The sequence below is a fragment of the Leguminivora glycinivorella genome, chromosome 15, assembly GCF_023078275.1.
Source record: "Leguminivora glycinivorella isolate SPB_JAAS2020 chromosome 15, LegGlyc_1.1, whole genome shotgun sequence".
NCBI lineage: Eukaryota > Metazoa > Arthropoda > Insecta > Lepidoptera > Tortricidae > Leguminivora > Leguminivora glycinivorella.
The window spans coordinates 20845348-20872785 of record NC_062985.1 but is presented as its reverse complement, the minus strand read 5'-3'; the positions used below and the strand labels follow the sequence as shown (position 1 = coordinate 20872785).

General features: G+C 39.3%; 1 protein-coding gene across 1 annotated transcript in view; it reads left to right on the top strand.

Annotated features, from left to right (window-relative positions):
• Positions 1–690: 690 nt before the first annotated feature.
• LOC125233816 (clavesin-2-like) overlaps positions 691–27438 on the top strand; it is a 45161-nt gene continuing 18413 nt past the window's right edge. The window contains exons 1-2 of the mRNA XM_048139946.1: positions 691–755; positions 15057–15228. Of these exons, the coding sequence (XP_047995903.1) occupies positions 15081–15228 (148 nt within the window). The 5' untranslated portion in view covers positions 691–755; positions 15057–15080. The remainder of the gene's footprint in view (positions 756–15056; positions 15229–27438) is intronic.

The following is a 27438-nucleotide window of genomic DNA, read 5'->3' as shown; positions in this document are numbered from 1 at the left end:
AACTATGCTAGTATGACCAGTTATCACCGTTGTCAGTTAACCATCTTTTAAATAGATGGACAATACATTATGATCACAATTATCATCTTTACGAAACTTCAAATCACATAAGATATTTGTTTTCTTAGATTACATTACAGTAAAATACAATTAAATTATAGATAGGAATAATAAACACTAAACTGAAACATCAACGTCCTAGTAACCAAATTGTGATACTAATAATGAGGGTAGTTTACAATTCTGAAATGTTACTATGACACAATCTTTAAACATAATGAGGTTTTATAAATCTGTAAGTACAGTATTTGTTTGTATTATATTGTATTATATTAGATAGATAGCTATTGCTAATATAATCTATCACCTTCGCATCACCTTTTTCCAAATTAAATATTTTCTGTGTGACTATATTTATTTACATTATCGTACCTACTAACTGCCGTACAGTTATCTATTCGTAGCTGTTCTAATTCTGATGCGTAACTAAGCTTACGATGCGACGAAACGGAAAGCACTCAAGAGGAACGAACTATCTCATTCACAACTCTTTCCAATGTCCAAACCAGAATAGTTGTACCCTTCCCTCCATTGAAACGACACTTACTCAGAGTCCAACGTATACTGTCGTAGGGCTTGAACCTTTGATACGGCGGGGACGCTGATACAAATGCAGTATTTGTAGTGTGACCGCAGTCAGGGCCAGTTGTGCGACCATGCTGTGACCGCTCCATGGGAATAGTCGCGTGGAGGAAGTAAGTGGATTCTGTAGTTATGTGGCACGGGTGACAGAGTGGATTGTGCATATATGTTGGGTACTTAATGTATATGAAAATCAAGTAAGTTTTTTATACATAAACATGTAGTTGGGCACAACTAGGTCATACATTAAAGGGCTACTGTTCAATATCATAATGGATTTGACAACCGGTCTGCCACGGTAAAGCCGGTAAGCCACTAGTATGAATCCCGGCAAAGGCATTTATTTGTGTAATGAGTAGGTACAGAATGTTTGTTCCCTTGATGTCTTATATGTACTTATATGTGTATGTATATTATATCGTTGTCTGAATACCCACGACATAAGGATTCTCGAGCTTACCGTGGGACTCAGAATGTCCTATAAATAAAAACAGACGTACAGAAGGGTTCTTTTTGTACCTTCTTGGTACGGAACCCTAAAAATGAATCACTGTTTAAGCAAAAATCGACTGTCTAACAACGATAAAATTAGACCTCAATGATCTTAAACATACAATAAATTAAATAGGTAAGTTATAAACTGTATACAAAAGTGATTGGTAGACTAAAGACCGAACCTAATAGGCTAGACATGCTAGACTTATAGGTTTTGAAGTGGAGGGGTGGGTGTTAAGATGTGTCGAAACCGTCTAGACTTTAATTGAGGCTAGACCGCGAAAAGGTAGACAGACAAGGTTACTGTGCCAATTATAATATGTCATAATAAGTTTTCTTACGACATATATACAATTTATTGGGTATTTATTTTGATACGTCGATAAGACTGAAAAATAAAACATTTTATAAAATTAGCTATTCTAATTTATTGAACAGTCATTATACCGGGTGCCCGGTAATAAATGGACAACCTTTTAACCACCAAGAGGGCACCTTATACTGGTCCAAAAAATCGACTTTAAGGTTTAGTAAAAGTCGCCTGGTTTTCGAGATTTTCACACTTTTTAAAATTTTAGGTAGTATTAAAATTTTAAAAATTGTGAAAATCTCGAAAACCAGGGGACTTTTACTACACCTTAATGTCGATTTTCTGGACCAGTATAAGGTGCCCTCTTGGTGGATAAAAGGTTGTCCATTAATTACCGGGCACCCTGTATTATTTATGTAGGTATAGGTGCGCATTTTCAGAAATTGGGACTTAAAATTAGTGATAGTTGTTAAGAAAAATTAACTCGATGTCAGTTTTGTGACGACATGATGACAAGAATATTTTTTTTCTAAAAACCAACTTTTTTTCATTTTATAAATGTAGATTATTGCTTATAGTATATGTAATTATCATTTATTTATTTGAATTTTTTTATTGAAATTTAATGCGTAATTGTCGTCACAAAACTGACATCGAGTTCATTTTTAGGGTTCCGTAGTCAACTAGGAACCCTTATAGTTTCGCCATGTCTGTCTGTCCGTCCGTCCGTCCGTCCGTCCGTCCGTCCGTCCGTCCGTCCGTCCGTCCGTCCGTCCGTCCGTCCGCGGATAATCTCAGTAACCGTTAGCACTAGAAAGCTGAAATTTGGTACCAATATGTATATCAATCACGCCAACAAAGTGCAAGAATAAAAAATGGAAAAAATGTTTTATTAGGGTACCCCCCCCTACATGTAAAGTGGGGGCTGATATTTTTTTTTCATTCCAACCCCAACGTGTGATATATTGTTGGATAGGTATTTGAAAATGAATAAGGGTTTGATAAGATCGTTTTTTGATAATATTAGTATTTTCGGAAATAATCGCTCCTAAAGGAAAAAAAAGTGCGTCCCCCCCCCCTCTAACTTTTGAACCATATGTTTCAAAAATATGAAAAAAATCACAAAAGTAGAACTTTATAAAGACTTTCTAGGAAAATTGTTTTGAACTTGATAGGTTCAGTAGTTTTTGAGAAAAATACGGAAAACTACGGAACCCTACACTGAGCGTGGCCCGACACGCTCTTGGCCGGTTTTGTTAACAACTTTCACTAATTTTGAGGCCCAATTTCTGAAAATGCCTAGGCGACAGAGCTAGACTACCTTTCGCGGCGTTTCGTTTTCGTTTCGCATCGCAGAAATGCCATTCGGTTACGGCACCAGCCTGTTTTTAACCCACGACGCGAAAACGACGGGGTGTTATACCTAAGTTTGACGTGTCTGCCTGTGTGTATGTCTGTCTGTCTGTCTGTATGTCTGTATGTCTGTCTGTCTGTGTGTCTGTCTGTCTGTCTGTCTGTCTGTCTGTTTTTCTGTCTGTCTGTCTGTCTGTGTGTGTGTCTGTCTGTGGCATCGTAGCTCTCGAACGGATGAACCGATTTTGATTTAGTTTTTTTTGTTTGAAAGCTGAATTAGTCGGGAGTGTTCTTAGCCATGTTTCATGAAAATTGGTCCACTGTGTCGTGGTCGGGGGTTTTTTCAAAATTTTAATTTTGTGGTTAGGTTATTATTGATTTCCGTTAACTTTAAGGGAAGGAAATTTAAATCAATTACTTACCTACACTTAATTTATCTAAGAAACTATGTGTCTTAATCTTAACTCTTACTGTTATTGAGTTAGGCACCTATCTAAAACTGTAGTGAACTTTACTTACGGTAATACATAATTAGTAAACACAACAACACCATTTATCTTGCATTTTTATTATATCCTATTGTTTGTTTTTCCTACACTATAAAAAAACAATTTGTGTTTCATTGTATGTTGATCTTTTGACATCTCTTCTGTCAGAATGTTAGGCGTAGTAGTAAATACCTATTAGGTATTACTCCTTCTCAATAGGTAGTACCTACTGTTATTATATGTTATTTATGTAATCATATTCGCCTATGTATAGCTGTGTTTGTATGTTTATATAAATAAATAAATATTATAGGACACTCTTACACAGATTGACTGAGTCCCACGGTAAGCTCAAGAAGGCTCGTGTTGTGGGTACTCAGACAACGATATATATAGTAAACAAATACTTATATACATAGAAAACATCTATGACTCAGGAACAAATATCTGTGCTCATCACACAAATAAATGGCCTTACCGGGATTCGAACCCGGGACCGCGGCTTGGCAGGGCAGGGTTACTACGCGCTAGTTCAGACCGGCTATCAAATACTCGTATAATGATATAGCTGTAATACATTCCTGTTACTGCGAATATGTGCAAAGTTCACGAACACAGATGTTTGTTCCTGAGACGTGGACGTTCGAACTACGGTATGAAAGCTCTAACTACGGTAAAACCCGGTAAATGCCGATTGGTAAAAAGAGGAATATATGTCTGACCGGTCTGGCTCAATGACGACCAGTCTGGCTCAATGACGACCGGTCTGGCTCAGTGATGACCGGTCTGGCTCAGTGACGACCAGTCTGGCTCAGTGACGACCGGTCTGGCTCAGTGACGACCGATTTGGCTCAGGGACGACCGGTCTGGCTCAGTGACGACCGATCTGGCTCAGTGACGACCGGTCTGGCTCAGTGACGACCGATCTGGCTCAGTGACGACCGGTCTGGCTCAGTGACGACCGGTCTGGCTCAGTGACGACCGGTCTGGCTCAGTGACGACCGGTCTGGCTCAGTGACGACCGGTGTGGCTCAGTGACGACCAGTCTGGCTCAGTGATGATGACCTGTCTGGCTCAGTGACAACCGGTCTGGCTCAGTCGGCAATGACCCTGCATACTGAGCCGCGGTCCTGGGTTAGAATCCCGGTAAGGACATTTATTTGTGTGATGAGCACAGATATTTGTTTGAGTCATGGATGTTTTCTATGCATATAAGCATGTACTTTCATATTATGTATTTAAGTATGTATATCGTCGCTTAGCACCCATAGTACAGGCTTTGCTTAGTTTGGGGCTAAGTTAATCTGTGTAAGATGTCCGCAATATTTATTTATTTATTACTAGCTTTTGCCCGCGGCTTCGCTCGCGTTAGAAAGAGACAAAAAGTAGCTTATGTCACTCTCCATCCCTTCAATTAATTTGTCGCTCCGTTTTGCCGTGAAAGACGGACAAACAAACAGACACACACACTTTCCCATCTATAATATTAGTATGGATTTATTTATTTATGTTGTTTACTTATGGCTTATGGTTCTTTGTCTTATAACCAAAAGCACAGTATAATAAAGAGTACTATCGTACAGTATGGCCACTCCCGCTCCCCGCTGAAAGTGCCACCCACCCCCTCTCGGTTACCTCACAGTTACCGCCTGTCAAAAATGCGAACAGTCGACCTGTCATATCTCACTCATACAAGCACAGTACGCGTTCACCTACACGAGCTTAGACTGTGTGCTAGGAACGCGCCTCTTTCATATATTTGATCGCCAGTGTCCGAGATGTGCCAAAAGAATTGTCAAAGCCAGAGAGTGCGTAAGCCGTTATAAAAGGTGAAACCAAGTGCAATGACTTGCCTCAAAAACGTGCCCAAACTCAGTTGGTTCACTTTCCCGGACCATTCCAATTTGAACCGTATAATCAGGGCCAATAAAGCCTTCCTATAAAACACCGCGACCGTTATGGCCGAAAAAGCCGGCTTTTTAGAGCAGTTAAAAGTATTTTTAGCGGCAATTTAAAAACAACGTTTGGTTTTTTTGCATACCTTCGTGGAAGTGCTCTGTTTTAAATTGATAATAGGAACAAAAAATAACGCGAGTAAAGTCGCTTTCAGATATGGATGCCACCTTCAAACCTTCAAGAAAACAGCGTACATCCATCTTAAAGGCCGGCAATGCACCTCCAATACTTATGGTGTTACGGGTGTCCATGGGCGGTAGTGATCGCTTACCATCAGGCGACTTGTTTGCTCGTTTGCCTCCTACCTCATAAACAAATGGATTGACTTAAGGAATCTAATTAAGTAATCAGTAAGAAAAAAATATTATAGATAAGTACTTAGATAGAATTAAGGATTATTTATAGGATTTACATATAGTCTCCATACTAAGGCCTGATTTAGACGGCGTGCGAACTCGCATGCGATTTTAGTTACATTGCGCACTGTTAAGGTTACATACAATTTTTCACAGCCATCAAATACCGCAATGTAATAAAACTCGTATGCGAGTTCTCGTACCGTCTAAATGGGCCCTAAGAATCGTACCTATTTTTTTAGCGCCACTTATTAAATACCTGTCATAACTACACTGATGATGCCTGCAGATTTTTTAAAAATGTGTATTGACGTGATATTGTGATATTAATATAAAGAAGCATGTAATTTGTTCTTATAAATAAGCACAAAATTAAAATATTGAAAAAACCCCTGACTTAATGGACCAATTTTCATGAATTAAGAACACTCCCGACTAACTCAGCGTTCAAACAAAAAAAAACTAAATCTATATCGGTTCATCCGTTCGGGAGCTACAATGCCACAAACAAAAACACACACAGACAGACACGTCAAACATATAACACCCCGTCGTTTTTGCATCAGGTGTTAAAAATAAAAATACGCAAAAATATTTCGGGAAAATATGACCTTGGCCACTTCCAGGCTGCGAACAGCGGCATCTAGTTTTAAGCCTAAAAGGCCCATACATTTCAGGAGTACGCTTTTTTGTATGGGCTTTGTGTCCCATATTATATGGTCTTTGGATAGAATAACATTTAATGTTGATCCTTTTAACGCCCCATTCCCATACGCCTCAATCTGAATGCCCCTTTAGAAAACTTAAAAATACAGCATAAAAATATTTTTCCCGTAAGGAACGTACAGTGAGCTGCAGAAGTGCATGGAGAATTTATCAATAATTCGTTAATAATATCTCTGGATATCGGAATGTCCTTGTACCTAAAGCGTTTAATGTAAATATCTTCACAGATGTTTTATGATCACAATGCTATGATTCCGACGACCGTATTATATTAAAACGAATGGCAAAAAACCTTGCAAAACAATGAAATTATCATATTTTGGCAACGCCTTGACTTAAATCAAGTCTGATGTGGATCAAGAACCACAGATTCGTCAGAATACTGTTCAATTTGGCTTGGCTCGGCCGAAGGTAACGGTGAAAGGTACTTTAATATGGTTTGTGGTATTAAAAATATTCCACTTTTTCGGTGTGATGTAACCTTTATACAGTTTGGAATATTCCATTCAGTATTAAACTTTGATGACAATAATAATTATTATACTTAGGACATTTTTTACATAGACTGTCTGAGCGCCACGGTAAGCAGGACATGAAGACCATGTACATTAGATTAACATCTCTGTAACTCATGTTTAACAATAAATATCTTAATTGATTGATTGAAAGCTCAAGAAAGCTTGTGTTGTTGGGACTCAGACAACGATATACATAATATACAAACACTTAGACATAGAAAACATCCATGACTCATGAACAATATTTGTGCTCATCACACAAATAAATGCCCTTATCCCGTTCGAACCCAGGATCGCAGCTTAACAGACAGGGTCACCACGCGCTACGTCAAACTGGTCGAATATAATGATAGCTCGGTAAGAGCGATTGGACCGCTTATCAAATAGGGTCAATCCGAGACAAGAGTAACACGAATCACGATTTTATGGCATGTTCCATTTATTCACGACGCAATTTCAAGTGATAATCTATCTCTAAAATAAGTGTTACTTTCCCAATATATGCATAGATCTTATAATTTGCAGCTGTAGTTCAAATAAACACGCAACGAAGTCGTGACTCACGTTACGTTACTTTTACGTGGATTCACCCAATCTGCAGCCTAAAAATGTGAATTTTCACATACTTAATATGTTTTTGCTGAGCCGCGGTCCTGGATTCGAATCCCGGTAAGGGCATTTATTTGTGTGATGAGCACAGATATTTGTTCCTGAGTCATGGTCGTTTTCTATGTATATAAGTATTTGTATATTATGTATATCGTTGTTTGAGTACCCACAACAAAAGCGTTCTTGAGCTTACCGTGGGCCTCAGTCAATCTGTGTAAGAATGTCCTATATAATTTTTTTTTTTCATTTAAAAAATTACAGTTTAGCAATCGTTTCTGCTGCATGGATAAAAATAGTTTATACAGGAAGATTGTTTGCCTAACGACGAGACTTATCAACTTATTGCCGGTAATTATATGAATGTGCTACGGAAGTTACCAAGAAATACGGCAGTTTCTTTTAATAGTCGGCGGCAAAAAGTGACTTGTCATGCGAAATGATTGCTACACAATAGTTGGCACGGTCATAGTACTGCACAGTATTACAACTTATAATACCTAGTTAGCCTGGGAGTGAAGAAACATGACGAAAGGTGGTTTGAAAACTAGAACATAGGAGAAATAAGCGTCATCGAGCCGAAAACCTTGTTTCGTCTTCACAGACTCAACATGATCACATATGCGACTTGTGCGGAAAGAAGTGTCGAGCAGCGATAGGCTTGTACAGTCATAGGCGGAAATGCGTTGGTCGGCTCAATCGCTCCTAATACGACGTTGCAAAAATCATCCGTCAGGGATGCAGTGGCCAATGATGATGATGAATAGTTAGAACGGTTTCGCACTACATAGGATTCGAATCCGTGAAAGTAAGATCCGCCATAGCCGAAGAATGACGGAGATAAGTACTAGTGAATTAACTCTCTTAACTCGATTTGCATTTGATCTGTCCGGTTGTACAAGTGTAGAGGAGGACAACCTTGAAGAGGTTGTCAATTATAGTTGACCCCCTACAAAGGAAAATGTCTAGGAATAGGTGAAACGACTAAAAAAACTAATTAGTCCGTCAGTTAGATTATCAAAGAATTTTAGGCACGTATTTTTTCTTTTTTCTCGTAAACTAAAAATGACGACGGTACAGTGCGTTGAAGTTTCGGGTGACGTCACGCCTAGGTACAATTTTTACTTAGAAGTGACGTCACAAGCCCCCACTCCGGAACTTTGATGCTCTATATCTTTGTATTGTTTCATTAATTAGAAAAAGCGAAAAATATGTGTTCAGTATTTTTGTACTATCTAATAACTGACGGACTACACAGATTGCCATTTTTTTATGTAGTCGTCATCCCTATTATCTCTATCTCGGACTAAAGGTACCTCACGCACTAACTTAACTCATAAACGGCTGAGCTTAACGTCAAAACCGTATTAGTTTGTATCATGTTACCCTTCCAAAATATGTGACAAGTTCGTAACATAAAACTGGCATAACTCGACAAGTAAACGTTGTGTCAGATATTATTGCGACCTTCGTAACGACTATTGTAATGTTATTGCTGGGGACTGTATCAACTTTAGTTGTGAATCCAGAGTCGCGGCGCAACGGTTAGGTTATCCAGTCACAGTACTGGTGGCTCGATGTTAACTGTGGACCTTACAAGGAAATCTTGGTAGCTCGACAGCCTGATCTCCGACCTTACGTTGCTTGTGCGAGTTCTCCTCATGACGTTGTTTACCTGCTGCCGACCTATTTTGGGTTCCGTACTAAAAAGTTAAAAAAGAACTCTTATGGTGTGGCTCTGAATGTCTGTCTGTCACATTACTAAATATCTATAGTGTTGTGTTCCTGCCGGTGAGTAAGGCTGCCAGAGCTCAACGAGGGTGCGGTGTGCTGGTGACGGAAGGACCTACGGAACTAATCTGTTCCGTCTATTGTCCTTTGAGTCGTCGGTAACCCAAACCCTCCTTAGAACTTGTACACTCCTTTTTGCTGTGTACTTAACTGAGCAAAAAGGAGTGTACAAATTTAATGTCTAATGGGTTGGCAACGCGCACGTGACACTCCTTGAGTTGCAGGCGTCTATAGATGACGGTGACCGCTTTCCATCAGGCAGACCGTATGCTTGTTTAACACCGACGTAGTATAAAACATTTTTCGATAACTACTTTTTTCCGGAGTGGAGCCTAGGGAGCCATGGGTATTTCGTCACTCTTTGAAAAAATCCCCTGTAGCCACGTAGTCCGACTGCTTTGTATCTCCTATCTCACACTGCTTCTCAAAGTTAAAACGCAGTAAGTCTATATGCATTCCATACATACTTACTACAATTTTCTTTTCATTGCATTTCATCTTTTCTTTTAACACTTCCTTACATAATAACCTTCCATGTGTCCAAGGAGTCTTCACGATTGGTACTCGACCGAATCATGATCAGATCTCCAAGGATTCCCTACCTGTCTTGTACCCTGGCGTACCCTTGCTAATCGCTGCCTCTTGGGCCAACGATTTGCGATAGTCACATAATAATTATATTTATTATCAATTAATTACTTTCACTCATCTTTCACAAAATAAAACAACACTCAAAAATGCAATCACTAATCTCACACTCCATGAAAACTTTAACATGTAGGAAATCCGGCAACCCTCAGTTGATCAGGCCAAGAGTCCTTCGAAAAACTTACGTGTTTAAATTTTCCCATAAATAAATTCTGTCTACAATCATTTCACTTCTTTCACATTCATTGCCTCACTGAACTTTTCCACAAGCATTCGATGACCAATCATTTTACGAAACCTACATTCCTTTAAATCAAACTATAAAACTTTACAAAAACAAACCTTACCTTCAAAACTATTATCATTTACAATAAGTACCATTATTTATTTAAAAAGTCATATCCGTTATTACAATACTTCGTCATTCCTTTGTTTATTAAATAAGTCAGATCCATGAATTAATTAGAAAGTCTCGTCCGATACAATTTTACTTCGTCATCATTAAAAATAAAACATAATATCTAATAAAAAGTAACGTTACAAATCTAGAAATCTAATTAAGTCACATTAAACACACATATATGGCTAAAATTCGGTAATTTTTCATGTAATTTTAATGTTTTAAAGTAAAAATCATAATAAGTATTTAAAGTGTTAACAGTTATTGAAATTTAATTTCATCATTATAATATTCAAGTGATCTAAATGAGTGCACGAACTGTGAAATTGGAGATGAAATAACAGACGACACATGCCAATCCCTATAAGGAGTACACGCGCCGCCGTCATATGCCATATTTGCTAGGTATAAAAGTATGCTGAGTAACTATTATATGAAATGTAGTACTTAATATGAAATTATCAAATGTATGTTAGAAAATAATAAGAAATGAATAAAAGACATCCGCGTTTTTATGCAATAAAATTAACAGGTGTAGTCAATAATATTTCTTTTTCTCGTAACAGATTAAAGATCAACTTTTTAACCATATAAGTTTTTTTTTTTCATGCAGCGGCAGTTATAAGGTTATAACATTGTAGAAGTAAAATAACTTTAATACTAAACTTTATAAACTAAAAGAAAAATAAAGGAAACTGCTTCACTAAGAATGAGAAAAAAAAAGTTTGTACCTACAGTAATTCGTGTACACTTTTGCAAACCTCACATTTCACTTTTGTTTTATCACAACCACAACCTTCACTTTCTTCTGCTCCTTGGACCTCCAGACGCCATGCTCGACCAAGGACACCAACAACTCCCTGCGGCTCCATATTCATTCTTAAAAACTTTGCTCTCGGCAGTGGGTATTTAAATTTTAAGATGAAAATGATGAAATTTAGTCCATTTTAAAATCACTTTTTATATACGTGTCCGTTGTTGTAAAATTTATGACCTTCACTGTTATTTCACGTTCCAAGTCCTGACAAAACTGTTCATTTGTTATTTTTCCGCTCCACACAGTGTCACTTACACGCAAATTTATTAATGTCCGAAATGTTTTATTTAATTTACTTGTATTTATTTCACTTCACAACCTTGACTGGCAAGCGCAGCGCGCTGCCAGTGCAGCACAAGGCCGCACTGGCAGGATCGCCATGTAAAGGAGGAGCGTTGATGGAAACAACTTGTTGGTTGAATGTATGATATATTACTGAAATATGAACCTTAAGCTACGGAATATATAGAGAGATTACGTGAAGGTGTGTGTAACGTACAGTGCACACTACAGACAGACGAAGATACGAGTTTTTTTAAGTAGTGACGATTTGTATAAATTATGTACTCACAATTATGTATGTATGTATGTATAAGCTTTATTGTACATAAAGGAAACAAAAGAGACACAGTTACAGAGTCAGTAATATACAATGTAGGCGGACTTATCCCTTAATGGGATCTCTTCCAGTCAACCTTTGAGGAAATGAGTAGAAGCGAATTAACGATGAGTGACGAATTCAAAAATGTACAACCACTAAAAGAATTAAATGCAAATTTTGTATACAATTATGTACTTACAGTGTGTCTTAGTCTATCTGTGGAAGAATTTCCTATTATATTCATTTATTATTTTCACTCGCTCGTTCATTTGATATTTGCCAGTCGCTTTTCGGTGAAGGAAAATATCGTGAGGAAACCGGACTATTCCAATATGGTCTAGTTACCCTCCGGGTTGGAAGGTCAGATGGCAGTCGCTTAACTAGTGCCTACGCCAAATCTTGGGATTAGTTGTCAAAGCGGACCCCAGGCTCCCATGAGCCGTGGCAAATGCCGGGATAACGCAAGGAGGATGATTTTTAACCCCCGACGCAAAAACGACGGGGTGTTATAAGTTTGACGTGTCTGTCTGTCTGTTTGTCTGTCTTGTCTGTTTGTGTGTCTGTCTGTGGCATCGTAGCTCCCGAACGGATGAACCGATTTAGATTTAGTTTTTTTGTCTGAAAGCTGAGTTAGTCGGGAGTGTTCTTAGCCATGTTTCATGAAAATCGGTCAACTATGTCACGGTCGGGGTTTTTTTCAAAATTTTAATTTTGTGGTCAGGTTATCACTCGCTCGTTCGATTAGAGGTCACAAAAAGCCAGCAAAACATCGAGAAAGGTTAACTTACGTTTACCTTGTCTATACTCATTAACATTAACTATGAACATTAACTCCAACACACGTCAGACAAGATCATATACAGAGTGGGGCCTGTAACAAAAGCAAAAAATTAAACTGTAGGCTATTCTCCTTATACTGATCAACATTTGTTCAGCGACTTTTAAAAATAACTTGTGTTTTGATTTTTATCACCCTTGAAAGTTTTTTCTAAGAGGTAATGTATTGCGAATTCTGTTAAGTCTAAAGTGTGACAGACAACGTCAATGACAACAATAATGGCGTACATTGAAGCTAATATTTATTTTGTATGAGAAATTAAAAATTTAAAGACTTCATAATTTTTAAAAGTCACTGAACAAATGTTGGTCAGTTTAAGGAGTATAGCCTACAGTTTAATTTTTTGCTTTTGTTACAGGCCCCACCCTGTATTATTTTTTCAATAAAATGTAAAACAGTTACATCCTTTTAACGTCTGCAATTTATGCTTATATTATGCAGAAACAGCTAAGCGAGCAATTATTTTGAAAAGAATAAACAAATAATAAGTATTTGTTTTTTTTTAATAAAATTGAATACCGTTTTATTAGGCAGGCGTTATATTTATATATCTATAGCATAGCCCTGTATTTAGTCCATTACTTACATCCAATAGTTCAGTTCATTTTTGATTCCATTAACTGTCAAATAGTCCTTACACCCTTGCGGGTGTTGCCTCTGCGATACGGGCAAGGACAACATCCGATCGGTGTACCCCTTACATTTCATTAAAGTGTCAAAAGGGCCTCTACGCGTTGGCTTCAGCCCCGCGCACGCCTCCCAAAAGTCCGGAACACCATTGTTCCGTGATGGGAAAGAATTTCCGTTTTAATAACTAAACAATACAATACCCATTGCTCACCACACATAGTTTATAAGTAATGCACAAGAAACAAAAAACAAATAAACAGAGGTAACAACAGGCGGTCTTATCGCTACTAGTTAACTATCTAGCGAAGTACCTTTTAATATTAACACAATACATCAATAGCGTATCACTGCTAAATCTTATAAGCATTGTTAGAATCGGGCCATCATGAAGTTAACACAATCAAATGGGTGCTAATGCTAATTCGTATCGAATGCAAATGGAGCCGTCGTCAACTGTTAAGAACACCGATTAAGGACGAGTATACATAAAAATTTTAACAGACACATGCAAGAGCTTATTCTCATGGATGATTTCAGAAATAAAAATGTGAGAATGTTCACCAATACATACTTACTTTTCACTGTAGTTCTCCGCATACGTTTTGTCTGGATGCCATTGATACGCCCCTCCCAAATTTCTCCACGTTTCTATGTCTAGAGTTTGTGTTCTCCACAGGGTTCCAACTAACTTTCAGAATTCATTTTCCCACCTCACTTTTTGTCCGCCATCCTTACTTTTTGCCATCTCTTGGGGTAGTTACCCATCATTTCTATGTCCTTTAACCATCTTTCCCTTTTGTCTCGGAGCATGTGGTCAGTCCAATTCCACTTTAGTTTCTTCATTGCCTGATTTATTTGATGTCGGTTCAGTAAATTAGACATCAATAACGCTAAATACAGTCCGACACAGATCAAAATGATAAATCTGTATTATAGAAATCATTGTTCTAGCTTCAAAAATAAGGGTGGAAATAGTCGATGGCGTTTGTACGAAGTCTTGACTAGGGTTGCAAAAAAACGTTTTTTTTTCTGGCTTGAAAAAAAAAACATGAAAAAAAACCGTGAAAAAAACAGTTTTTTTTCTGGAGTATGTTTTTTTTCTAAAGTACGAAATCTCAAAATTTACAAAGTAGTTAATAATTTTATACGGTTTTTTAGACTTAATGTTAACTATTAAACGAATTTAAGCAAATAACTTTAATTTCTGGTCTTATAAAAGTAACATTTACGAAATCTGTAGTTGGTAGTTATCACTATTTACTGTTGGCAACACCACCGCCTCTCCACCCTACATGCAGCATCGGGGATTCCCCAATGAACGTTTGTATACTGAATGTTAATTGAATTAAAATGTACGTTATTGTTATTGAAACACGTCGTATTATTTGTTCATCTGAAAAAAAAAACCATATTTAGAAAAAAAAACCATGGTGCTCGGTTTTTTTTCATGTTTTTTTTTTCATAATTTTGAAAAAAAAAACATTTGCTTTTTTTTTCTATTTACAACCCTAGTCTTGACCCCTCCTGTTGCGTCCTAATACCAAATCGGATTCTATTTTCCATTTTTCCTTTAATTTAAATATATGTAATATCGCTCGCAGACGTTTCTGCATGATAAAAAAAACCACAAATTTAGTGTAGGTTAGCACATTGTTACTGGCGAATTTTCAATTTAAATTGAGACTCCAGTGCCTGTTAAGATGTATTCTTATGGGTAGATGTTTGCTATACGCCACCCTAAGACGTTTGAGAATTTAGGGAAGGTATGGATAAAATCGCACACATCCAGATGTCGCAGGTTTGAGTCCTGCCCGAGGTGTGATTTTTTTCCATTTTTCCTTTAATAAATACGGTTTCTAACTGTTAAACGTTAATTTTCAGAGTGGGAGCCAGAACCACACCAAGATGTTCGAGTGCTTCCTGGAGATAGCCTTCGAGGCAGAGGTGAACACGGAAGAACATCCTGAACTGGAACAGCTCGCGCGCCAGCTGGTTCACGAGGATCGGGAGACCAGGCCCGCTGCCATCCAGGAGTTGAGGGACATGATATATGGTAAGGACAGGAAGCAATGACAACTATAGGATCGGATTTGATGTGAGGACATCTCTCTCTGCGAGGAGAGGAAGATGGGCGACCAGGGCTGCAGGAGCTCATGGCACCTGGTCCACGAGGATCAAGAGACCAGGCCTGCAGCCAACCAGGAGTTGCGAGACATGATATATGGTGAGGACTGCTGTGTCGGCGGAGGAAGGAGGCATGAGTGACCAGGGATGCAGCAGCTCGCGCGGTAACTGGTCCGCTAAGAGCCGAAGACCAGGCCCACAGCTACCCAGGAGCTGCTAGACATGACATATGGCGAGGGTTATAGGACTATAGGCGGGTGTGACAAGTGGAGAACGAGCAGCCAGAGAGTAGCCATCAGCTAGGGGATACAATAAACACATAAATACATCAGAAACAAAATATGCTCATCACTCAAATAAATGTCTTTACCGGGATTTGAACCCAGAACCATCGGGCATCGACTTAGCAGGTAGTGTAACTAACCACTAGGCCAGACCTAAAATACGTCTAAATATGAAACTGTTAAAAATAAGTATTCGGTAGCATGCTATTATTGAGGTCTTAACAACAGGTCCTAAACTATAATCATATCGTTACAACGTCTCGCAGTTGCTAGCCAACATGCCAATCGTTCACGCTCTGTGGCGTTGCATTATCCATTAATTAAATAGTAGGTCTACCTGATATATCTCTACCATTTTTATTTAAATCGTTAACGGGACTGTTGGAAGGCAATTAAGGTAATGGCGCCTATTAACGTGGTACTTAAGGCAGATTTCAAAAGATACCAAAAAATTAAGGGTATCAAAGCTCATTAACGACCACAAATATTTTTTTTATGGAAGAGTATTTATTGAACTATTAGTTTTGAAGAGTTTTAGGATCATTCTAGTTTATTATATGTCATAAAATGATTATTGAAGCCAACATACCTAAATTTTCTATTACCGTGGTAATGAACAGGTTGCAGTTCTATTAACGCGAATTGAGATTTCATTACCGAGGGTATGAATGACAGTGTTTTTCTGCCATCGGTAAATAGAAACCCATCTCAAAATTCGGAGCTTAATACCGACGGTTGAATATACAAATTATGACAAATACATATACCTATACTATCATCCTTTATGAATACCCACAGAAAACTCAGTTTCACCTAAGAAATCTGTACTTACGGTACACTAAATGTCATATTTTGATACAAGACTAATATGTCGCTCGGTAATAGATACTTCTATAGGAACCCATTACCGACCCAAACAAATATTGCATGGATCGGTAATAGATTCTTATATATTCTATTACCGAGGGTTATCTGATCGTACCATCGGTAATAGGCATAAATTGGAGTATTATAAAATCTAATTCCGACCCATAAAAATAAAGTCATACAGATGTATTTTCATTACAAATCAAAATAAAATATTGCAACCTTATATTAAAACCAAGTTTACATAACTGGTAAGTAAGCATCAGACTTTATGTCAATGTTTAAAAAAATTGACAAATTAACGGTTTTCATAGAAACTACGAAATCAGTCATGAAGTTTTTGCTAAAAATTAAGGTTTTGTTGAATTATTTTCATACCGCGTAAATAGTTCTTTGATAGCGTGAATAGATCAAGATTGAAACAACTGTAAGACATTATATAATTGATCACATATACTTAGAATAAAGCAAAAAGAACTAATATCACTACTTTAACTATTACCGTTGTATACCACAGTAATAGAATCTACTCACGAAATGGCGCCTTTCACCGCTGTCTTTTAATTTCCACTTTAAACACATTTCCAGGCTAAACAATACGTAAAAAGTACTCAGAAGTCATGTAGAAAACTATAAACAATAATTTGAAATGCATAACTTTCACCTGTTTGCCATAATTATTACGTAAACTACTAAATGAGATTGGAGTTCACTTAGGTTTAGCGTCACACGTCAGTATGACACAACCTCTTCTCGCGGCCCCGTGGCAAAAACTGTCAAATAGCGAGCGTCTTCTTTCATTCACACTCTCTATCGCCTATATGTGCGTTAGTCAACTAAACAGGCTTCCTTTGTGTGAGTGACTTTTTTTAAGAAATTGGTCGGTTTGCCTATAAAATGCGTATTTGCAAATGCGGCGGTAATGGACGTCGATTTCGATACCCGCGTTGATAGCCGCCGTTACCTTAGATTGTTGTTATTCGCTGCGCTAGTTTTACAAATACCGTTATTGACTGTTGTTGATCGCCAGATTGTAAAATTAATATTATAATAAACATTTTTACTTAAGTTGTCAAAGCGGACCCCAGCATCTCATGAGCCGTAGCGAATGCCCGGGACTCACTACTTACTTGCAAGTCAACTTTAATAGTTATTTATGTGACTGGTACATAATTATTGACAGATGCATACATAACTTAACTTTATCTACATCCATATTAGAAGTTTTTACAATTATCAGGTAAGAGGTATTGACTTTCAGTTTACTTTTAAATTGTTTGATATTTGAAAATACCAAACAGATTTCTTAAAACAGGTTGAAATAAATTAAAGGACCATTCAAATTTTGCATAGTGACTTTGGAGATTATTTATAATGAACTACTTTTATTATTTATACATTTTTTTCCCCTCACTAGCTCGGAAACACGTGTTTTGTCCTTTAATATCAGCGGGTAAAACGCATTTTATCCACTAGTGGGTAAAGTAATTTGACCTTGAATAAAGTCAAATTAACTGCTTTAAAGTTGATAAAAGTAGGTGAATCTAGTGATAAAGATGATTTACCACCTGTGGAACTACTGGAAACAGTGATAAACGTATTTTTTGCGTTGTAGTTTCCTCGCTATAGTGAGGGGAAAAGTTTTGTGTAACACTCGGGTGCAAATGTATTTTACTTCTCGTGTGTTAAAAAACTCGCAAGTTCAGGATTCTATTCTCGAACCACTCGCTTCGCTCGTGGTTCAACTTTTTTTTTTTTTTTATACCACGTCGGTGGCAAACAGGTATACGGCCCAGTATATATATAACTATCAGAATCCTTTCACTTGCTCGTTTTTCAATTCCACACTCGGCGTTAAAATACAACTTTGCACCCTTTTTTAGGGTTCCGTAGTCAACTAGGAACCCTTATAGTTTCGCCATGTCTGTCTGTCCGTCCGTCCGTCCGTCCGTCCGTCCGTCCGTCCGTCCGTCCGCGGATAATCTCAGTAACCGTTAGCACTAGAAAGCTGAAATTTGGTACCAATATGTATATCAATCACGCCAACAAAGTGCAAAAATAAAAAGTGGAAAAAAATGTTTCGTTAGGGCACCCCCCCTACATGTAAAGTGGGGGCTGATATTTTTTTTCATTCCAACCCCAACGTGTGATATATCGTTGGATAGGTATTAAAAAATGAATAAGGGTTTACTGATATCGTTTTTTGATAATATTAATAGTTTCGGAAATAATCGCTCCTAAAGGGGAAAAAAAGTGCGTCCCCCCCCTCTAACTTTTGAACCATATGTTTAAAAAATATGAAAAAAATCACAAAAGTAGAACTTTATGAATACTTTCTAGGAAAATTGTTTTGAACTTGATAGGTTCAGTAGTTTTTGAGAAAAATACGGAAAACTACGGAACCCTACACTGAGCGTGGCCCGACACGCTCTTGGCCGGTTTTTTTTCTTTAATATATGACATCTTATTTCGAAATTATAACTATTATTGCGATTTCATCATTGGTCCCATAATAAAAGTTGTTCATTTTAACCTCAAAAGTAACTATGAAAAATTTCAACGGTCCTTTTTATTTCAGCGTGTATAGGCCATCTGCTTATCGCTCAAGCACATTTTGAGACCTCTCTTTAAAATTTGCCTCTCTTTAAAGTTGTGTTGTTCTTGTTAGATATAAATATTATGTATTTATGTTGAAGTGAACTTTGTATTAATCGTTGCATAACCTTGGTCAATGGCCGCAAAAGCCTTATATTAGATAACCGGCAGCAGTGATTAAATTGGTTAACTTGGTATGTTTACATGGAAACTAAAGCGTGTCACAAGCCTTAAATGATGATAATTGGGTGCCCGTTTACAGTGTGAGAGGGAGTGGTTTTTAGATCGGAGCAACGGCCTTGAGAATATTTTTCTATAGGTTACTGTGATATAATAAACTAGTGGCTCTGGGAGCTGTAGACCTTCGCGAAATGCTTAGAGAACGCAAAACTGAAAGATAATTAGTGATTATCGCAGTCAAGTCATGACCTCATGACAGCAACAGTTTCAAGCGACATATACTCGTACGCTATAGGCACTCAACTCAAGCCCTTAACGGCAATTTCTGCATTTAACATATAAAAACTGTGGGGCTATCATGCTTGCACTTTTATCACTTATCAATGTGGATAACATATATGTCAATATTACACTGACTAACTTGCCACAACGTGACGGATGTTTTATCCGCGTAGATAAGTGATAAAATGGCAAGAATCATAGTCCTGCCCTTGGTTTTGTTATCAACTTTTGTTTTGTAATCGTGTCGACGCTAGCCCGCAAAGTGGGCTTTTAGCTTCTAAGCGTCACACGAAAATCCTAACCTAACTTAGTTTGGATATTTAATAGGTCTTTCTTTTTTCGGGGGCTGCCCCCCAAGCCCCCTTATAATCACCCTTGTTCGTTGCAAGAAAACCTTAAACTAACTTATTTTCAATAGGTATTACGTTGGTATTTTGTGGGGGTTACCCCTCCCCCTCCCCGAGCCCCGGGGTGGGTGTTTCGCCGAAAGAAAACCCTAACTTCTTTTCAATAAGTACAACGGTGGTATTTCTTTCTTCGCCCCCGTCGTCCACGATTTGTAAGCGTGTCGACACTAGCCCGCGAAGTGGGTTGCTTATTTTCGCTTTGCAGGGTCACAAGAACACCTAACCCTACTTAGTTTGGATACTTAATTGGTGTTTCTATTTTGCGGGGGGCTGCGCCCCCGAGACCCCCTTATTTTCGATCTTAAACTTCGCAAGTAAACCCTAACCTAACTTATTTTCAATACGTACTACGTGGTATTTCTTTTTGGAGCCTCTCTTGTGGGTGCTTCTCCCCTCGTCGTCCATTTTGGTTTTGTTATCAATTTTCGATTTGTAAGGGTGTCGACGCTAGCCCGCGAAGTGGGCTGCCTATTTTCGCTTTTCAGGGTCACAAGAAAACCCTAACCTTACTTAGTTTGGATACTTAATCGGTATTTCTATTTTGCGGGGGGCTGCGCCCCCCGAGCGCCCCCTTATTTTCCATCTTAAACTTCGCAAGAAAACCCTAACCTAACTTATTTTCAATACGTACTACTTGGTATTTATTTTTGGCGGGGGGCTTCGCCCCCCGAGCCCCCTTGTGGGTGCTTCGCCCCTCGTCGTCCATTTTGGTTTTGTTATCAATTTTCGATTTCTAAGCGTGTCGACGCTAGCCCGCGAAGTGGGCTGCCTATTTTCGCTTTTCAGGGTCACAAGAAAACCCTAACCTTACTTAGTTTGGATACTTAATCGGTATTTCTATTTTGCGGGGGGCTGCGCCCCCCGAGCCCCCCTTATTTTCAATCTTAAACTTCGCAAGAAAACCCTAACCTAACTTATTTTCAATACGTACTACGTGGTATTTATTTTTGGCGGGGGGCTTCGCCCCCCGAGCCCCCTTGTGGGTGCTTCGCCCCTCGTCGTCCATTTTGGTTTTGTTATCAATTTTCGATTTCTAAGCGTGTCGACGCTAGCCCGCGAAGTGGGCTGCCTATTTTCGCTTTTCAGGGTCACAAGAAAACCCTAACCTTACTTAGTTTGGATACATAATCGGTATTTCTATTTTGCGGGGGCTGCGCCCCCCGAGCCCCCCTTATTTTCCCTCTTAAGGGTCGCAAGAAAACTTTAACCTTACTTAGTTTGGATACTTAATCGATCTTTCTTTTTTGCGGGGGGCTGCGCCCCCCGAGCCCCCCCTTATCTTCGCTCTTAAGCGTCGTAAAAAAGACTAAACCTAACTTATTTTCAATACGTACTACGTTGGTATTTCTTTTTGGCGGGGGGCTTCGCCCCCCGAGCCCCCCTTGTGGATGCTTCGCCCCTCGTGGTCCATTTTGTTTTTCTTATCAATTTTGGATTTGTAAGCGTGTCGACGCTAGCCCGCGAAGTGGGTTGCCTATTTTCGCTTTTGAGGGTCACAAGATAACCCTAACCTTACTTAGTTTGGATATTTAATCGGTATTATTTTTGGCGGGGGGCTGCGCCCCCTGAGCCCCCTTATTTTCCCTCTTAAGGGTCGCAAGAAAACTTTAACCTTAATTAGTTTGGACACTTAATTGATCTTTCTTTTTTGGGGGCTGCGCCCCCGAGCCCCCCTTATCTTCGCTCTTAAGCGTCGTAAACAAGACTAAACCTAACTTATTTTCAATACGTACTACGTTGGTATTTCTTTTTGGCGGGGGCTTCGCCCCCGAGCCCCCCTTGTGGATGCTTCACCCCTCGTGGTCCATTTTGTTTTTCTTATCAATTTTGGATTTGTAAGCGTGTCGACGCTAGCCCGCGAAGTGCGTTGCCTATTTTCGCTTTTCAGGGTCACAAGAAAACCCTAACCTTACTTAGTTTGGATACTTAATCGGTATTTCTATTTTGCGGGGGGCTGCGCACCCCGAGCCCCCCTTATTTTCCCTCTTAAGGGTCGCAAGAAAACTTTAACCTTAATTAGTTTGGACACTTAATTATTCTTTCTTTTTTGCGGGGGGCTGCGCCCCCCGAGCCCCCCCTTATCTTCGCTCTTAAGCGTCGTAAAAAAGACCCTAACCTAACTTATTTTCAATACTTACTACGTTGGTATTTCTTTTTGGCGGGGGGCTTCGCCCCCCGAGCCCCCTTGTGGATGCTTCGCCCCTCGTGGTCCATTTTGTTTTTCTTATCAATTTTGGATTTGTAAGCGTGTCGACGCTAGCCCGCGAAGTGGGTTGCCTATTTTCGCTTTTCAGGGTCACAAGAAAACCCTAACCTTACTTAGTTTGGATACTTAATCGGTATTTCTATTTTGCGGGGGCTGCGCCCCCCGAGCCCCCCCCCTTTATTTTCGATCTTATACTTCGCAAGAAAACCCTAACCTAACTTATTTTCAATACGTACTACGTGGTATTTATTTTTGGCGGGGGGCTTCGCCCTCCGAGCCCCCCTTGTGGGTGCTTCCCCCTCGTCGTCCATTTTGGTTTTGTTATCAGTTTTTGTTTTGTAAACGTGTCGACGGTAGCCCGCGAAGTGGGATTCCTATTTTCGCTTTTAAGGGTCACAAGAAAACCCTAACCCAACTATTTTAAATACTACGATGCATCGCCAACTCACTAATTCAATCTATTTGAAAGTGGCAGCACATAACACTTAAATTCGCACCGATTAGTACAAACCACGGTGGTGCAGTGTCATTCATGGTACATTTTTGCCCTCATGTTGGTCATATTTCTAGGTTCGATTCCCGGCAAATGCAAAACTTTTTGTATTTTTATTATTTTTCTTCTTGTTGCCAACAACTATCATAATTATGTTACGAAGTTTCACTTATGCCGCGCGGAGGGACTCCACGCACAAATTTTTAATGTTTGCGTCCGTTTTCTTTAGTCAAACCAGAGAGTATAGAGTCTTAGTCAGACGAAGTTATATAGGTCTCTGGTCAGACACAATTTTGTTGATTTTTCCGAGGTAAGTTTTTATCTTCTGTTTAACGCCATCTGTGAGAATATTGTGGCGTGACGTTGTAGGAGAGGCATCGTAATTATTTCAGCTCATCCTTTCTATATCAAATTGGTTAGTAATTTTTGCCATCTTCGGCACTACATTTATTTATAAATAATAAGTTTTTTTTTGTACTTCAAAATTATTAAACACTGGATCATAAAAAATAAATATAAATAGTCTCGTTACATAATTAAATTTTACGAGATTCGGTTGAATAGAGGAAAATATACGGACATAAAAATGCAAATTTCGATCATCAAGCAAACAGGATTTTACTTTCTACTGAAAAAAAAAAAATGATTATATGTATATAAAATGTATATATCGCTTAGTTGGTTAAAATATAATTATTATAATACAAAATTCAAATGCAAAAAAAATACAAAAATGTGACAATCCATCACAGAAAGGCCCTTATGGCAGGTATTGAGTTAGGCACAGATCCTAAATCTGCATTAAATAAGCTATCTAATACAAAAAAAATCATGGCCCCAGGCCACGTACTTTTTTTTTAAAAAATCATCAAGCATACACATGCTAAGTATTGCACTTTTGAGAAAACGTGAAAAGAAGTTTGAAACTCACTTTAAGGGTGTTCCCATTGGAAGTTACATAGATGACGATTGATTGTGTATCTCAAGGTACATTTCTTTGAGAATCAGTTGTGATTGTGTTTCATCGACTTCCAGATCATGAAAAATCGAGCTTTGATTAGGGCAAGTCGCTTATAAGAAAAAATTAGGAAAACATATTTTTTTGGCTTTTCTTCTAATATGTTGCTATCTGAACTATAGTACATAGTTATATATGTTTCAACTTACATTTAAGGATAGAAATAAAATCCCAATATGTATATTTTAATCAGAATATCACAATTAGAATATTTAACATCTGCTCCTATAATAATAATAATTTTCGTATAGAGACTTCTAAATTATATTTAATCAGTCTACACATTTATAACTAAAGTGTCAGAATTATTCTGCATGTCTTATTTTTTTATTTATAAATTTTTAAAGTTACATAAAAATCACAAATTATTGACTCCCATACATTTGGGAAAAGGGCCCTTATGACCATCACAGATAAAAATTACTCATTGCTAATGTATTTTATTATTTTAGTTACTTATCTTGTATTATAACAGAATACCAAAGAAAAAATGTTATATGAAGTAAACTTAAAATCTTGATCATTAATCAGTAATTCTCATAAAACGTTTATTATAATTATTAATTCACACAGTACCTACCAGATCGATTTGTAATTCTTAATATTTGTTTTTTAATTATTTAAGACACTTAGTATATCGGAAGAAAACACATCTTACCACCGATAATGTCACCAATAAGGGACCATTCATAAACTACGTACCGTCAACTGCTGCAACATTGCCACGTGGCATCAACTGTGCCTATAATTGCATTTATAAATAAAGTGTTTGTTTCCTTAAGTTGAAGCCACGAGGCAATGTTGCAGCAGTTTACGGTAAGAATAAACTTTTTATTTTAAAGTGACGACTAGGTACCTAAATCGGGTAATTTTTAAATTAGGTATCAAAGTACTTCATTGAATCGTACCTATATAACATAAACTAACTTATAAACAAAAGTTGTAAGTAATTACAACATTTTTTAACAACAGTTTTCATATTTTCGAACGCGCTCTGGCATAAGGGCCCTTTTCTACTAAACTTTGAGCTGAATTTTAATATAGAAATACTTAACGTACACTACTGAAACCAAGCTACAATTGCACGTCTATTCGTATATTTTACTATTTTGCATAAATTCAAAAATCGATAATTTCGAACGATTTTACAAAAACGTCGATATCTCCGTAACTAGAAACCGCCATAAGGGCCCTTTTCTTATGGATTGTCACAAATTATGGCACCTGGAGGATTCGAACGCAGAACTTGGTGATTAGAAATTTTAAAAAAAGCACGGTGACTTACCACTGAGCCACCCTAACACATACGTAGATTGGCGAAATTAAAATGCTTATTCTCATGCAATATTACATATTTTTACATCTACCGTCTAAACCTGTGTTCTAAAACGTCTGATTTTTTTGCCAAGCACTCTATATACATGCATCTAAAAGACAAGACTTTTAAGATATCGATACGGCTAAAAGTTAAGGCGTGAGGCCCCATGACTTTGTAAATTTTTACAATTTGAAAGTGCACCTCACTAACATCAGGGGGTTGCACTCAAATATCGACCCGGTCCACCACCATCTTGAAACCGAGAAGCCGCACCTTTTCTTTTTGACGGAGACGCAAATAAAAACCCCAGCTGACGCGACATACCTCAACTACCCAGGCTACTCACTTGAACATAAGTTTAGAGTACATGCTGGGGTCTGTGTGTATGTCCGCGACGACATTTGCTGCAAGCGTCTCCGTTGCTTTGAGGTTTCCGGGTTTTCCACTTTGTGGATTATGGTTGACACAGGCTCAGAGAAAGCTCTGTATGCCTGTGTTTACCGATCGCACAGCGGAAACCAGGAGACAACCAGACTCTTTGATCACCTTACTGAGATGGCAGATAAAGCCCAACAACGGTACCCTACAGCTCAACTCGTATTTCTCGGGGACTTTAACGCCCACCACGAGGAGTGGCTGTTCCCGTACGAGAAAACTTGCCACGCTGGAAGGGAAGCGCGTAAATCTGCTGTGTCGCTAAACCTTACCCAGCTAATAAATGTTGCGACGCGGGTACCGGATGTTCCTGGTCATACACCCAATTGCCTTGACCTTCTGCTGACAACTGATCCGGACAGGCACTCGGTTTCGGTCTCCGCTCCGCTAGGATCTTCCGACCACTGTCTGGTGAAATCCGTGTCGATCCACTCTCCTCCTGATCTTTGCCCTAGGGGCACGAGGAGGGTATGGCGATACGAGTCAGCAGACTGGGATGAGATGCGGCATTTCTATGCGTCTTTCCCCTGGCAGCAGGTCTGTTTTTCCTCGGGTGACCCCTCGTGTTCTGCTGAGGCTGTTGCGGATGTGATTCGGCAGGGAATGGAATATTTTATTCCATTCTCCGACCTATCGCTCGATCAGAGGGCCCAGGCATGGTACAGTTCGGATTGTGCTCGGGCGGTGGCCCTTAAGCAGTCTGCATACCAGGCTTGGGTACTAGCCCGCGACTCAAAAGCTGGAGCACAGAGGGTGCGCGCGAGGAAGAAAGCTTTTAACTCTGCTGCCAAGTCCTGCAAACGGGTGCTTCGAAAGGCTCGATTCGACCACGTCAGTCGTATAGGGGCCAAGCTCGCCTCCTACCCTCCCGGTAGTAAGCGGTTCTGGTCCCTGTCGAAAGCGGTCGAATCCAACTTCTGCCGTCCCACACTGCCACCTCTGCAGAAACCGGATGGTACGCTGGCCCACTCCGCGGCGGAGAAAGCAAACTTGTTTGCTTCTCTGTTTGCGAGCAATTCACGTCTAGATGCAGGCTCAAAACTCCCACCTACGCTACCTCAGTGCAGCTCGTCTATGCAAGGAATTGCTATCCGGCAAAATGAGGTACGCCGAGCTCTGCAGACTCTTGACGTGAATAAGGCTAATGGTCCAGACGGTATACCTGCACGTGTTCTAAAACAGTGTGGGCCTGAGTTGTCTCCTGTACTGACACGCCTGTACCGCCTCTCTCTCCAAACAAGAGTGGTTCCGAAATCCTGGAAGCTTGCAAACGTGCAGCCAGTACCCAAGAAGGGTAGTCGTGCTGATCCCTGCAATTACCGACCAATCGCCATTACCTCCATGCTCTGTAAAGTCATGGAAAGGGTACTTAACGGCAAGTTGCTGACTTACCTCGAGACAAACGATCTGCTCAGTGACCGTCAATATGGCTTTCGCCGGGGTCGGTCTACTGGAGATCTCCTAGCGTATGTCACGCACCGCTGTGGCGAAGCCATCGAGAGGAACGGTGAAGCGCTTGCTGTTTCACTGGACATCTCGAAGGCCTTTGACAGGGTTTGGCACGCAAGTCTCCTTAGCAAGCTTCCTGCATACGGCATCCCTGCTGACCTTTGCAGTTGGCTATCTGACTTCCTGAGTGAACGGTCGATCAGAGTGGTCATTGATGGCTGCTCTTCGGACCTCATGGCCATTGACGCCGGTGTTCCTCAGGGGTCTGTTCTCTCCGCAACCCTTTTCCTGCTTCACATAAACGACATGCTGCAACCTAGCATTGTCGGCTATGCAGACGACAGTACGGTTGTTGAGAGATATTTAGCTGGTGCAGGGGACAGCAGGGACGACATACATTCACAGAGAGAGGCCATGGTTGAGCGAGCGAACTTGACCCTTAGTCGCGTTTCCCAGTGGGGGGACGACAATCTGGTCAAGTTCAATGCCACCAAAACGCAGGCGTGTCTGTTTTCGGCAAAACGGAGTCCGTTCGATCTGACTCCTACTTTCCGGGGTGCATCTGTACCTATTACCGACAGCCTAGAACTCCTCGGTGTGGAGTT